Raw genomic sequence first — 15,562 nt, forward strand, 5'->3', positions numbered from 1 at the left:
TTCCTTGTAGCAGCTTTAATGTTAAAATTCACAGACCAGAGCGACAAACTCTTTTCGTCAAATAAAGTGATTTTTAATTCTGATTCTGAGTTTCAGGAAAAGGACAAGGTAACTGTAGGTACAATGACGATTATGGTTAAAAAATAAATAGAAAATAATGGCAATTACAATGTGTTACAAAATATGTGGAATAGTTTACATATTAAAAAACTTTTTTTTTTTTACTAGCAAATTTGCAGTTAAATAGTTCATAATTTTTCTTCCAAATATAACATTAATGTGTTGCTCAATTGGCAAAGAACATTATTTCTTCTTGTTTCCATGTCTGACCGGTCGGAAAATCATCCGTAGAAAAAAACGTCAGCTTTAAAAAGTGGTATTAAGAATAATTTCTGCGTCTTTAACTGCATTACTGGATGTCAGCTGACTTTTCTGTCATACATGCGTTTGTACGACTTCAGATGATTTTTCTCTCTTTTTTTTTTTTTACAATTGCTTTATAATTTTCTAACATACAGTATGTATACAGTGCCAACAATGATCCATTATCCAACTAATAACATTAAAATGACCATGATTAACAATTCATTTGATACACACACGTTCTCTAATGAAAACAGCTGATTATACAGTACATGAACCCGTGTCATGGTGGGTTACACATGAGAAACATACTAATAGCTTTCAAATGGCAGAAAATGCCATGACACACAGCTGTACTCATTTACAGTATGCTTGAAAAACCCCTCCAAAGAGGGTGAAAACCAACAGAGGAGAGGAAAGATGGGAGTTTTTATATTCTTCACAGTGCTGAAGGACGTCGGAGACACAATGAACCTCAGCGCTCTCCCAACTTCATGTGTAAAAAAATGTCTATTGTACATTTTTATTTTTTTTTTCCTTCTTTAAAACGTGAGGTCACTCGTGGATTCTTTAACTTCGTCTTCTGAAACATACGTGACCACTTTTAACTGCCCTTATCTTACATCATTGTGTTAAAGGAACAGTTCACCCAAAAATACGAGCCCACAAAACATTTCTGGGGCTTCACAGAAAAACAGTGATGCAGCTTTCTCCTAAACAAGTGAAGTAGATGGAACTCGTTTGTCCAAATTAATTTGTGAAGACCTTATTTACACCCTCAACATGAGGTCCAGCTCCCATACCATCTTTAGAGGGGCTGTGCTTTTAACTTAGCAGCCGCAGGAAAGATTACAGCTTTAAATAACATCTTTTCAAATCAATTTGGGATTCTCTCAACTTCTGGAGACTTGGATTACACGCTGTATGACACCATTTTATGTTTTTTCTCTGTTGTTTTCTCACATTACAAGTCTCCAGCTGCTGCAACTGTTTTGCTGTGAAGCTCCAGAAATGTTCTGTGGATTATGTAACCTCACCTGACTTTCCATCAACATGTGGGTGAGCAAATAAATAGAAATTCACTTTTTGGGCAAACTGTTCTTCAAAGGATAATTCTCGTGAAATTATAGATTTCTCTTGTTGTCAAAACATCCCATGTAAAACTCAAAATCAACATTCAACAGCTCTGAAAACACATCACTGACCACGTTTACATTCACACTAGGGTCATGTAAACCACATATTCAGTTTGTTTACCCCAAATGTAGAATCTTCTAATTAAATCATGTAGGAGATGCTGATATTATCAGCATTAAAAAAGTTTTCAGAGAATCAATATGCTCGGAGATGACGGCAGAAACACCACGATGGTTTTGTTGTTTGTTTTCTTTCATGGGAGTTGTTGACAGTAAGAAATATGCAGAACATCACGAGCCTTAACCTTCATGCAGTGGTTCCCAAACGTAGGTCAGAGAGAACGTAAAGCACGGAGAGGTTTGTAAAAGTAAATTTAAAGCAGACGATAAATAAACAAACCCTGCACAGCGGTTAAAGTATTATGTGAAGAGATTTTACAGCTCTGGAACGGTAAAACAATGACAATCATTACATATGTTGTCACAACGATCATGAGGTAAAGAGTAGAAATATGGTGTTTGTGCTGCAAAGTAATCCACCAGGAACGTGCAAGTGTGTGTGTGTGTGTGTGTGTCTGCTCGTTAATCGACGGAAAACGTTTGGGAACCAGAGCATTAATGGGTCCATAAACACACCCCGGCACTCGTCATCCTCCACTTGAGCTCATAAAATCTATAAATTAAATAGCGTATATTTAAATCCTTCAGCCTGTGGTTTGTGCTATAGTTTTAAATGCTGGTCTGCAGAGTCAGTGCCTATAGACAGTGTTCACATGTCAAAGTGTTCCCTCCTCCTCCTGTAGACTGCACTGAATGAGTGTCACAGTACAGCAGGACACTTCAAAAAGATAGAGATACACAAAAACACACTCGCAATTATTCACACACTCACTCACACACACTCAGACACACACACACTAAGTAGTGGGTGCCAACAGAGACGGTGCTGTCTTGAACCAATGAGGGCAGGGCTACAGCGAGCAGAGGAGCGGAGGCTGGACTGGAAGATGACCGTTGGTGAAGTCGTCAGTTGTTCTCGAACAGAGACAGCAGGTCGTCGCTGCTGTTGTTGGGGAGGTCGGGGGGGCCGAGGTACGACAGCAGCTCGTCAGGGTTTGTCAGCTCAGGAAGAAGCTTAACGACGAACAGAGAGAAGGAGGAAAGAGAAATTAAATTATCTTTCAATTAAGTCAAGTCCTGTCAACGTTACACACTCTTATATAAGTGAACACATGATCAACAGTCATCCACTCACATCGAGTGCATGATCTGCTCCCTCTCCTCCAGGTGCTCCCGGCCCTCCCAGACCGAAGGAGCCTTCGCTCTGCAGCCGGGAATTCTGGGTGTTGGTGTTCCGCTGTGGCAGCGGACTGCCTGCGTCACCGAGACTCTGATTACTGTGAACGCCTGAGCTGTGCTGCTGGAGGACGCTGTGGGCGTGCTCGATTCGGCCAGGGTGAGGCGTCTGACGGTGAAGGGAGAGAAGAACAAGAACAAGAGGAGAATCTTTATTTTACGGGCCTAAAAATGACAAATTGACAAGCAGGGGAACACTGAACACGAGATGTTATCTTTGTGGTGTTTTCTTAAGAGGCAGAGCAGCAGAAGTGTGTGACAGTAGACGAGGACAAACACTTTATTCTTTCTCTTAAAACCTTCAGCAGACAGCAGAGCAGCTGCCTGCGACAGGTGGTGTGTGGTTTAGTGGCTCGATATGTGAGTGACTATATTCTGAGTCAGTGCTGTCTACTTCAGGTTCAGTTAAAGGCTCTTAACTGAGCTCACAAGCCAGAAGGAAAAGACAAGTCGGTCTTACGTAACGGCAGCACACAGTTAGTCCTCCAGGCACAAAACCATCATAGTTTTATATTTGAATTTCATTATTCATTCTTCTTCTAATGAATTCAGTTTAGTTTCCAGAGTGGGTTTGCTCGTTCAGTTTCTGAATTATTTCATCATAATATTAGCCAGGGGCCGAGATTTATAGGTGTAATTTGTAAGAACTGCTGCTCGCTACACTCTCTGCTGGAGCGAATAGCTGCTGTTAGCGAGTAGCTCAGTTAGCTGCGGAGCTAAGTGGCCATACTAAACCTACAGTTGAAATAAATTGTTTTAATACATACATCATTAAATTTTAATAAGAAGCACTGTGTGGTTTACTACATCTGCATGTAACATTAAACATGTATAGACTCAACAATAACATAATTTTAAAAAATCATAATAATGTTAATCATATTGAAGATGAAAGAGCTGGTGTTGAGCTGAAAACAGTGGATCATCTCTAATTGTAACAACCTCACATCCAGGCAGCGTGTGCGTCAGACTGAGTTGCGTAAGAGATACCTTTAACTCTGAGCTCACGCAGCAGATCCTTCTTGTCTGCAGTCTATTCATACTGATGCTCACTCAATCATTAAAAAAAAAAAAAAAAAGACTGAGTGAGCCGAAGAGAAAAGATGCTCATCACTGTGGCCCGAGGCTACACCAAGAAAAGGACGGGAATGTATGTATGCGCCTGTGTGTTTGCTCATACATGTGTTATGTAACAGGGGGGTGTTTTTAAAAAGGTGTCTAACCTGCTCAGGCTGGTAGGAGAGCGGAGGCGGTGGTCCGGACGAGGCGTACTCTCCCAGTGTCGGGGTGCCGGGAGTGTTGGGGAAGTCTGTGAATGCCGTTTGGCTGGAGAATCCCTGGCTCCCTATGAGACCAGAAGAAAACATTTATTACTTCCAGTCAGCAAATAAAAACAGGTCAGTGTAGACGGACTTTGTTTTCTCTTATGTAACAGTGAGCAGAGAAGGAGCTTCCAGCTGTAAGAGGACATGTGCAGGGGGATGGGACTCACAGGTCTCTGCTCTGCTGCCTGAAATACTGTTCTGGGTCACCGCCCATCAAAGAGCTGATGACCCTTTTAACTGAGCCACAAAGTCTGATTGTGTACAGTATGTGTGCATATTACACACATCATATACAGGACCAGTCAAGAGGTCTTACACCAGGTTTATAAATCTCTTCTATACCCCAAAACACCCAAAAAAACAGTTAACATTTTCTCTCTTACATTGAATATCTAATATCTCTTTAGGGGTGCATTGATTCTCCAAATCCATGATTTTATCTTCAGTTTTAATGCCACGATTCGATTAAAAACTTTCTTCAGCACTGATGGCTCTGCTATTGTACGACTTTCCCCAGTTGCCAAGGTGCCCATCACTAGACGATGCTTGTGTTTCCACCAGCTGTGCCACGTCACGCTTCAGCAGCGTAGTGGCTCTCCGCTCTGCTCCACGATGAAGACGCGGCAAGTCTATTTTTGAGAAAAGCGTAACTGCAGCAGGTAAATCTGCACAGAGCTGATCGAGCCAGACATTTTTAATGAGGTGCACTCGAACACACCACGAGGCCCCTGTTGGTGCATATATACTTTTGCTTTACAAAGCACAGTAGATTTTCAGCAAAGATTTTTATCAAATGACTCTCGGCACAAACTGCGTGGTGGAGAGTCTTGCGAGAATCACTCGCCAAACGGACGTTATGTCCTCATATGGAGCTTGGTGGACTCTTTCTGATTCAGACATATTCTTTTAACTACATTTACAGTTGAGGACTGTGTACCACAGAAACAAGGAAGATTATGTCTGTGACTGAGATGCCGACATTAAATTCTCAGGTGTGTAGATGAACTCGACAGTAACAACACACAACAATCTCTCCAGCAATTGATCTGATAATTGTTGTAACTGGAGGCTCATTGTCATCAGTTTTTGATTTATATTATATCTGTTCTTACATCTGGAAAACAAGATTTGTGGGTCTGGACGTCTCTGTAAATAAATGCCATACTAAGATTTCAATAATATTTTGATGAACTGTGCAGCCCTACATCAATCTCACACAGTTTCCCTCCTGAGTGTTGACTCTACCTGGCCTGTTGTAGTCGGGGGTGTTTCTGCCCCCAGCAGTCATGCTCTGGTAGGGCGACGACGCCGGACCCAGAGCAGCGATCATCTCCATCACGTTAGGCAGCACCATGTGACTCGGGCTGACTGTTCGGCAGCGTTTCAGGACCGGACCGTCGGGCTCCTCCTTTATGTGCAGGTCCGGTTTGACGGGCACCGGCCTCCAACCACACACCGGGTCTATGGTGATCTCCTCGTAGTCCGAACTGAGAGAGAGGACGACAAAGGAGGGTTACTGGACATCGAACTGAGGATTAAGTATCATATTTACATGAAATCCACATGTAAACACTTACTTCTGGATGTAGACAAGAATCCCGAGCATGTACTGGTCGACCTCGAGCCCCTCGAGCAGAGCGGTTTTACTGTGAACGACAGGAACAAGATGCTGGTTACGTTTCACGCTGAGAACATCTGATATCAAAACACGCGATGAGACGTCGATATCGTACGTACTTGCACACCGGACATCTCCAGGTCCCTCTTTCACAATTCAGCTGCAAATAGGACTCCAGGTCGAAACACTACAAAACAAAGACATCAGTGTGAGAGTGATTCACTTACATGTATACTGTAGGTGCATGTATATGTGTGTGTGTGTGAGCGTACCTGTATGTGTCTGCAGTCGTGACCTCTGGCTGGCAGCTGGATTCGTCTGAACGTGATCGGACATTTGAGGGAAACTTTAATTGCCGTCTGCTCGACGCCGTCCTCTCCGTTCAGACCGGGGGTCCCGGGGATGGTGCCGCTGCTGAAATTTCTCTTTACTGAAACAAAAAAGATAAAAAAGGAGGCAGAATTACTTTACTGCTGACATGATCATATATATCACGTTGTTTTTAGAGGGGTTTTTAGTCTGTCATTAAACTTCTTCCTAAGATAAAGTTGTTCTAATTGTGGAGATGTGTTGAACTTGATACTTTAAAATATGACAACTTTATAGGAAAAGAGAAAGGTCTAAATGTGGGTCTCAAAGGAAAATGAGTTTGCTTTTGAGTATTTACATCAAATGACTGTGACTCACTCTTAGTGATGCAGTGCTCGGCCGGCAGGAGCCTCTTCTTCATCAGACCCTGCAGGACAGACCTGACAGACGGCCGGTGGACCAACTGCAACACAAACAGGTGGGACTACGGAGAGAGAGGAGGGACAAAATGAGTTTAAAATTAGATCTCAATAAGAGATATATGCATGTGTTGTAGGAAACGCCAGAGAGAGGAGGGACACTTACACAACAGCAGGCCGTCACTGTGATCTGTACGGTGTTACGTCCTGGCTGACACACTTGCTTCAGGTACAAGGGCTTGTGGGAAGTTTTGTTGTCGCCCCTTTCGATGCAGAGAGGAGTCGCGTTTACACTCACCTGAAACAGATACAAGAAAAAAATGTGATGATTTTTCTGACAATCAGTCTGACCAGGGAGCCTAAAAAAACACAGAAATGTTATGATAATTATAATTTAGAAGAAAGGCTTACTTGCACTGATGCAGGCCAGTTAGTGTTCATCTGTCGGTCCTCGTGGTGGTAACACTTGAACTGCAGCTCCAGATCAGGCCTGCAGGGGGCGACACAACACAAACCATCAGGGACAGACTGGGTGGGGTTATCAAACATTCCTCATTTGTTTTTCCTCATCTGGTGCTTTTTAAAATCACTCAGGAAGAGGTGTGCTGCTCTGAATTCACACTGAAGCCACATAATATGTTACAGAGGAAGATAACACAACCAAAGACACATTTTGTTGATAATTTTGTCGATTAAACACCAGATTATGTTGAAAATCGAGTATTTTTCAAGGAATATATGTTCAAACTGAAGCATATTCTGGACATAAAGGTTCAAATTAAGCATTTCCCGAATTTCCAAGACTCTGTTTTTTTCGCTAAGTTTTATTTGTCGAACAAAGATACGAATCAGGAAACACAGGATATGAGAGTGTGATGGAGCGTCTCTGTACCTCATCATGAGTGTTTTGTAGACGGAGTCTCTCAGCTGGAAGGCGTGGTTACTGACGGCCAGGTTGTGCTCCAGTCTGAACGGCTCCAGCACGATGCCGTCTCGTACTGGGAACGTCAGACGCAGATCGTCACTGGGGTTACCTGGAGAGAAAAATTGCTTTTAGGTCATTTTCACTGCACAGTAACAAAAAGCGTTGCGACAGAGAGTATGCTTCCTGATGTGTGTTCACTGCAGAGAGTCTCACCTGTGGAGACCTGCTGGGTGTTGATGTTGGGTTTGATGTCCGGGGGAAGGTAGGGGGGTTTTGTGTCCTGGCCTGGGGACAGGTAGGGAGGTATGGACGTCCCAGGTGTCATCGGCGGCGTGGGATTCCCTCCCATCGGAGAGCTGGGATACCCGGGCATCACTCCACCCCGACCTGGCTGAGATACGACGAATGACGACAAGTGTTTAGAACTTCAGCGTATCTCATTAAACATCAGAAAGTATATTCATATATGTTCTAACTGACTTTAGAAAGGTGAGTGAAGTGTATATGTATGAGTTACCCCGCTCACTGCAGCCTGTGTGAAGGCATTGTATCCTCCAGCTCCTCCAGATGGCAGGCCGCCCTGACCGTTGAACGGCTCTGACTGGAGAACAAAGACAGGAAACGATCAGCTGATGATCCAACGATTATTAAGAATTTCTTTGCTGTTAGTAATTTGATCCTACTCCAAGAAAGAACACTGAAAGCGGCTGCAACTAACGCTTACTTTCATTATCGAATTTGGGATTTGCAGCTTTTTTAAGCGTAAAGCTAAAGTACCTTTCAAGCACTTTTTAGGTGTAGAAAATGTCCTTTATCATCACATCTGGTTACAATAAATGCAACTGTGAAAATAAATAAAGTTTACAGATGTCTTTTACACCAACAATAATGTATATTGTCTTTTTGTTTATTTTAGCAGCTGACTGACGTTGAATTAATGTTTTTATCATGATTATTAAATGTTTCCTCATTTCAACAGCAACTAATGATTGTTTTCATTGTCAGTGATTCACTGACTAGTTGTTTGGTAAGACATTGTTAAAACAAAGAGGATCAGTGTTTCCAAAAAATCTGAAGATGACATCCTTAAATGTCTTGTTTTGTCCACAACTCAAACATATTCAGTTTACTGTCATAGACGAGGAAAGAAAAGCTGCAAATATTCACATTTAAGAAGCTGGAATCATCAGTGTTTGCCTTTATCTTCCATTAGCGCCTGAGGGGACGTGAGCGTGTTTGGCTTCGCTCTATTGTTCATTAATGAATGTCTTGAAAGTGACAACATCATCCAAAGTCTTAAGCTCTTAAGTGGTTTTTATTTCGGCTCCAGAGGCCGAGATATGAAAAGGTTTTAGTGAATGTTGATGATGCTGTCAAGTTTTTATAGAAAACGTTTTAGAATGCATTTTTAATGGGTCACCCGAACTCTCAACAGGATAACAGATTAACAAAACAGTTGGGGATTAATTTAATAGCTGAAAACTAAATTGATTCATTGTTGCAGCGCGACACGAAACAACAAACAAATATGACAACGGGATTCAGTTCAAATATTAAAACAAATTTCTGGTTTTCTAGTTTCTGTATTGATTGATGTAAACTCAACCAAAGTTTTTAAGAATTTGAACGATCCAGAATCAGTCAGGCTCTGCTCTGTGAGGGTAAACACAGTGCGAGTGATCACCTTGTAATACTGAGGAGGATTGGGCTGACCGGCTCCGGGTGGAAACTGTCCTGGGTTGTGCGATGCAGATGTGTACTGTCCCATGAGGGGCATCCGACTGGTGGGGTAAGAGGGTGAGGGGGCACAGCGCTGCGGTGGACCAGCTGGGTACTGCAGAGGCTGGTTAGGGTACCCGGACATCCCGCCAGAGCCGTACTGCTGCACCGGAAAACCCTGGAGAAAAACAGTAAAAACAGAGACAGGAGGAGTTACTCAGCTGTTTGGAGTCTATTGAGAAATACAAGCGTCAGAGGCTCGGTTAAAGGCGCAGGTAAAAATGGAAGAATTAGTACAACACCACAAACACTGACTCACCTAATCTCCTTGTTTACACATATAACGTGTCTAGGTGTTACACCTCTTGTCTCATGATTCTCATTTCTGTTCCTTCCCCTCAACAAATCTGCTCCACATACAGACCCAAAGAGTACGTGATGTCCCAGTTATGATGTTGACAAACAATGAACATCAGGCAGAGCCTCTAATATTGTATTATAGGCCTTTAAGTATGAGCCTACATGTTCAATTATGTAAAAACAGTGTTTTTTTTCCTTTCAATGGTAAATTCCCTTTATGTGTTAGCATCAGGCTAACACAACTGACCTCTGAATGAAAGGGCCGTTTTAGCCCCTGTGGTCCCCCTGGATACCCTGCGTGTTGGGGCATCTTCTGAGCCTGGGCAGGGTGAGACGGATACAAGCCTCCGGTGGTGGGTGGAGGTCCGGGCCTGGAGGAGACCATCCCTGGAGGAGGGCCGCGGGGGCCCGAATGAGACAGGAACTGGGTGCTGTAAGAGGATGCTCCACCCATCTGAGAGGGAAAGGGAAGTACGACAGCAGGGGTAAAAACACAGAGAAATGGTTGCCAAGTCCCGGCCTCACAGAAATTATGATGTAGATGAAGATGTGGTTTGGCACTGAATTTCTCTACTTGAACATGATGAAATCTCCTGAAGGAGTCCTTCCCTTCTCTAAGAGAATTAGTCTAAGAGATGGACTGAAGATGACCAGAGTGTTTGGCCAGTCAGGACAGATTTCCTCCTCCTGCTTTGTTCAAGTTAAATATCCAGCAATATCAGCAGAAACAAGTTGAGTGATAGGATTGGTTTTACAGCCTCTGCTTACTTTCCTTTTTTTTTTACCTGAAAGTAGAAATCTTAGACAGAATTAATCACAGTGTTTTCTAAGCTTCTACACTGACTCTTGTTTTGTAAATGAGCCTATAGAGTAAACAGTCTGGCAAGAGAGAGCAGTGTCAAATTATGTGATGTCTCGGCTGTTAATAAGAGACATGTGGCATGAATCTGTGGAAGCAGCAGAGAACCAGCTTCTGCTTCGCAGCCCTCCCACAGTCCTGGAAACAAACATCACCACTCCAAACCAGCCGGCGTGTATGAAAGTGTTAAAAAACAGTCTTAAGAGCTGTATTTAACTTTTCAAAGAAAAAATAAAGCTAAAAATAAGCTAAAAGTAACTTTTAGTTCAGATTAAATGTGGATATTCACTACAAACTGCAGTGACAGTGCTGTACAGTTGGGACCACACCTTGTTATGACTAATATTACCCATGATTCATTGTATCCAACATCATAGTTTACATACATTGTGGCAAGCATAAAAAAAAGTTACATTGACAATATCAATTTATACTATTTGGGATGTTACCCATAGATTTGAATAGATAATATCCCCCCCAAAAAAACAACAATTGTCTCCCTACAGCTCATCCAGCATAACCCAAATCTCTGAAAGCCCAGAGATCAAACCAAATTGTTTGGAAATGCTCTTATTCACACCCTTTTTCAGGCCGAAATCTTTTGCTCTTTTGCCGCCATGCTAAAAGCTTTAGGACACATTCTGTCTGAAGTTGCCGCACAACCTCGACCGCTCATCAGGGGTCTGAATAATATCTTTTCAAATCAATTTGGGATCTCAGGGCTTCCATCATCTCCTTAGTTGTAAACAGAGACCTGATTTCTAGACAGTCAATAACACTTTTACACTAAGTAGTAAAGTCTGCGTTCTGTCACACATTTGGCAGAGCAGATGGTAACGCCACGTTTTATACAACCCTGATTACTGGGATGCGTGTTGAAACATAAATTAAATCAAAAGAATGTGATAATTTGCTAATCCTTTAGGACACATACTCAACTGAAAACAGCATAAAATATATATATATTTAATGTTTTACTGCAACAGCTTCATAGATTTTTGAAAACATTTGCTGAATTTGAATGATAGCTACACTTGAAAAAAATTGGAATGGGGGCAACAAAAGACTGGCAACATGTTGATCACCTTCGTCTGCACCAGGTGAAGTTTTTAGGAAAAAGACATGAATGAAATGATTCCAGTCTGACAGTCACCTGGTAGAGACATTTACCTGTCCATAGCTCAGCTCCTGGTTCTGTTTCTCCTGTATTGCTGCTACGGTTGCTGTAGCAGTGGCAGTTGCTGTGGCAGCGGCGGCAGCAACAGCGGCGGCAGCAGCCTGAGTGAAGTCAGAGGGAGGACGGACGCCCAGACCGGCACCTCCACTGTTACCAGAGTAACTGCACGGGGAAGACGGGGAGATGAGTGGGCAGCATGAGTGTGTGAGGTTTTCGTCATGAGCGTGAGTCAGAGCGGTGGGTGAGAGCAGCCACGCTGACATATGTTGATGATAAATGCAGCAGAAAGAGCCTGAAATAAAACGGCTACATAAAAATACAGTGTTCAACCATCAGAGTCATGTGGGGGAGAAATAATGTTCCATGGAAATTGTGAATTCTTCACTCAGTAGATGTTAATAACGTCAGCTCTCTGCTGTAAATAGCTCTAATAGTTGTTTCTTTACTTGACCGTCATTATCTTTATTTCCTGGTTTCTTTGTGTTTTTGTCACACATTAAAAAAAAGGTCCAAACTCAGAAGGATGCTCTTCTGGGGAGTCTTCTTTTACATCTGACTGATATTCAAGGGCAAAGTCAGGTAGGACAGGTACTGAGATAATTTACAGTGAGCGTCAAGAACAAGATACAAAAAAAAAATGTTTGTTCAAATTGTTCTGGAATTTTGTGGATCTCAGTCACAGGTGACATTTTAGACCTGCTGGCAACATGGATGTGAAGATGGCAATGGTCCAGGTGGAAATATCTCAACAACTGTTACAGTGACTGTTATGAAAGTTTGGTTCAAACATTCCTGGTCCACAGAGGATGAATACTAGTCACCCTGTAGAACCTGATCCACCAGATGGCTGTAACACAGAACCATCTGGAAAGGTGCCGCTTGAACCGGTTTTTAAATGTCTCAGCTGTACTTGGTTTTAACTGCTAATTAGTAAATGTTAGCACGCTAAGCTAAGATGGCAAAGAGGTAAAATAATGTAACTGCTCAACATTAGCCTGTTTGCATCATTAGCATTTAGGCCAAATGATTCAAGGTCTCCCACTGTCACTGAGGAGCTCAGGATACAATGCTTTTGACAGGATCAGGTTCATGCAAACAATTAATCTTTTCGCGGATTTTAAGTGATTTTGATGAAAGAATCACAGTTGTAAGCTTTTAAGCTACAACCACTGGAAATGTGACTGATGATGATTATTTTAAGGATCTGGCAAAGATAGAAAACAAGCCTTTCAAAGCCGACAGGGGGTTGTGGGATTAAACCATGATGAGTCATATTCGTTTGCAGTCACACCGAAAGTAAAATTCAGTGTCGAATTCACTACCAGACGCGATAAGTGAAGAGGAAACCAGCGTACCTTCCACCGTAGGCTGAGGCGGGGTTGTAAGCAGCGCTGGGACGTCCGTACATGACCGGCTGGCCGTAACCTTTAGAAACAGCCTCTCCATAGGACTGCTGGCCCATGAACTGGGAGCCCATTCCTGGACCCATACCAGGGCTGCCACCGGGCATCATGTGACCACCAGAGCTCTCACCAGGACCCATGTGCCCACCGAACACCTACGTTGGAAACAAGAGAGGTGTCATCACAGTGAACCGTCATGTGAAAGCATAATGTGGGGAGTAAGTGATGTAATCTCGGGGGATGTTGGTCGGAGAAACTGATGTTAACACACAAAGATGACACTTTCCAGTCAGACCGACCCCGAGGACTCACAATGAAAATGAAACTGGGATCAAACACGAAGCATAAAGTAGACCAAGACTGACATCTCTCATTTAAAACTCAAAGATCCATGAAATTAAATGAATGATGGTACGTGAAATCAGCACTATCAGAGGGCTGACAGAATGATCTTGGTTATGAAAATGTAATTTTATATAATATGAGGCTTGTTGGTATTTAAATCAAACAGTCTTTGTTCTGCAGCTCTCCTACATCCTTCCCGGGATAACAAAGTCGATAAAACGCTTCAACTCCTACACTTATTCAACAAATATGCACCACTGTGAGAAGCTTGAAACCTTATTTAATAAGATGTAAGAATAACTCTGAAAAACGCTCTAGAGGAGGAGTGAAAGTGTGTTTTCTTTAAGAGCGAGACAAATTTATCAAGCCGCTCACTCCTACTTGCAGTGAAGTGTAGGTGTGACCTCTAACAGCAGCCTTCAACAGTTTATTTACGACTTCATGAGCTCACATCAGTGGCCTGATGCGTGGATTTAGCCTACGACTGCTCCATTGATAACTGTCCTCATTCTTCATCATTTTCATTATCATTTCTATGAATTCACAAATATCTCCGACAACAAATAATAAAACATTTAATTAAGACCACACTGAAGTTAACAGGAGGTGTTCTTCATCAAGGAAACATAATCAGACGTTACTTGAAAAAATAAGTCACACTCAAGTATAAGTTACAGGTACTTTTAACGATACTGGTGTCCACCTGAGGAATGTAAGTCCAATAATCTCTCTTTTAGCCCCATTTTTTTTTTTTTTTAGCCCAACTCCTGAGGGAAACATCTGACTCCTCAGCTGCTGAATTCTCCACTATGTTCACCAGCATCCACACCAAAAAATGATCACTACAACCATAACTATTACCATAACAACATGAGCGTGCACACTGATGACCGATAAAAGTTCTGTAAACGGTAGCTCCCTGTCGCGCTGCAGGGAGGTGGATGTTAATAACCTGTTATCCTGTACTTCTGACAACTTTATGTCAGACAGAGATATCGCTGCCAGAGATAGTTTAGCAGTTTGTTCAGGGAAAATTATGTTTGCAGTCTGGTATAGGTTACATAAACCTTTATTGAGGACCAATATCAAATATTGAGTTATTTAAGAAGCCAATCTAAAAAGTGCTATCAATTATCTTTCATAAACTGTCGGCTACAGTTGGAAACCAACATTATAATCCCTCCTGCAACATTATTTTCTAGGAAGACTTCCCCAAAATCAAGCTGAGCCACATTCCTGTGATGTCAGGGGTATTTTGATTGGCTGTCAGTGTTTCTATAATTCATCAAATCGCTCTGAGAGTGAAGCCAACAATGTCTTTCCTCGCTTTCATTGTCGCCGTTATAGGTTCCTGGTGTGGACCTCCCTTTGCTGTATCTGTCTGTCGCTTTAGATTTTTTTTTATTAGAAAATGACACCATGACAGCAGTCAGAATAAACCAAAACAGAGAAGCTGCAGATGGACAGATAAATAACGAGCCGAAACTGATTATAAAGCTTTATAAAACAAAAAAGAGCTGCAGATTCAGGTGATGATTATTCAAGGAGTAATCCTTTAACACTGATTCACTATCATAATTAAAAATACAGATTACAGCCCCTTTAATTCAATAGAAATATTAAAGCTTTTTATTTTGAATTTCACTCAAATATAACGCTGTTCTTTTACTGTAGCGGTCTAATAAATATGAGTCTTGAAAAAAACAAAAGCTTTTATCTGCTATTGTTCCGACTGGTGTCGTATCATTGCGGCACATAAAACAGGAGGAAATAAAAAAAAAATGTCCCTTGGTGCGGAGACATGTGTTACCTGGCTGTGTGTGGGATTGGTCACGCCCCACACTGTGGTTACTACAGAGAGAGATCCTGCGTGCTGATTGGTGCCTGGTTGCCAGGAGACTGGGTCATTTAGGAAGGGGCCGTCAGTGCTGCAGGAGGATATGAAGCCGAGTTACTGGGATGGTTAGGAAGGTTCAGGAGAGCATTCATCCAGATATCAATAACTGCACAGCGTCACAGAGGATTTGTTATCACTTCCTCATTAACAACTAAAGTGTCTTTAACACCTGATTAGGGCTGAGCTGTCCTGCAGCAGATCAGAGACAGTACTGGATAAAAGACTGTCGATATATCATTTACACCTCAGTGAGCTAACGATTAACCTGAGCATGGTTTATTCATCTGACGGTTGAGGTTACCCTCCGCTTCCTCCTTTTAAACCATTTCCTCGACAGGAAACTACCACAAC

The 15,562-nt window shown here is 42.3% G+C and overlaps 1 protein-coding gene across 7 annotated transcripts in view; it reads right to left on the reverse strand.

Moving 5' to 3' along the window:
- Window positions 1-15,562, reverse strand: part of zmiz2 (zinc finger, MIZ-type containing 2) — a 26,863-nt gene continuing 11,301 nt past the window's right edge. For all 7 annotated transcript variants that reach the window (XM_037118386.1, XM_037118385.1, XM_037118384.1 and 4 more), the window contains 18 exons: window positions 15,125-15,242; window positions 12,922-13,124; window positions 11,560-11,728; window positions 9,778-9,984; window positions 9,136-9,348; window positions 7,969-8,052; window positions 7,665-7,842; window positions 7,419-7,560; window positions 6,938-7,016; window positions 6,693-6,824; window positions 6,486-6,591; window positions 6,071-6,228; window positions 5,918-5,985; window positions 5,758-5,826; window positions 5,426-5,667; window positions 4,079-4,200; window positions 2,755-2,964; window positions 1-2,633 (listed from right to left, as the gene is read on the reverse strand). In XM_037118386.1, the coding sequence (XP_036974281.1) occupies window positions 2,526-2,633; window positions 2,755-2,964; window positions 4,079-4,200; window positions 5,426-5,667; window positions 5,758-5,826; window positions 5,918-5,985; window positions 6,071-6,228; window positions 6,486-6,591; window positions 6,693-6,824; window positions 6,938-7,016; window positions 7,419-7,560; window positions 7,665-7,842; window positions 7,969-8,052; window positions 9,136-9,348; window positions 9,778-9,984; window positions 11,560-11,728; window positions 12,922-13,124; window positions 15,125-15,242 (2,608 nt within the window). In that variant the 3' untranslated portion in view covers window positions 1-2,525. The remainder of the gene's footprint in view (window positions 2,634-2,754; window positions 2,965-4,078; window positions 4,201-5,425; window positions 5,668-5,757; window positions 5,827-5,917; window positions 5,986-6,070; window positions 6,229-6,485; window positions 6,592-6,692; window positions 6,825-6,937; window positions 7,017-7,418; window positions 7,561-7,664; window positions 7,843-7,968; window positions 8,053-9,135; window positions 9,349-9,777; window positions 9,985-11,559; window positions 11,729-12,921; window positions 13,125-15,124; window positions 15,243-15,562) is intronic.

Source organism: Acanthopagrus latus, chromosome 12 (assembly GCF_904848185.1).
Source record: "Acanthopagrus latus isolate v.2019 chromosome 12, fAcaLat1.1, whole genome shotgun sequence".
In the NCBI taxonomy this organism is placed as follows: Eukaryota; Metazoa; Chordata; class Actinopteri; order Spariformes; family Sparidae; genus Acanthopagrus; species Acanthopagrus latus.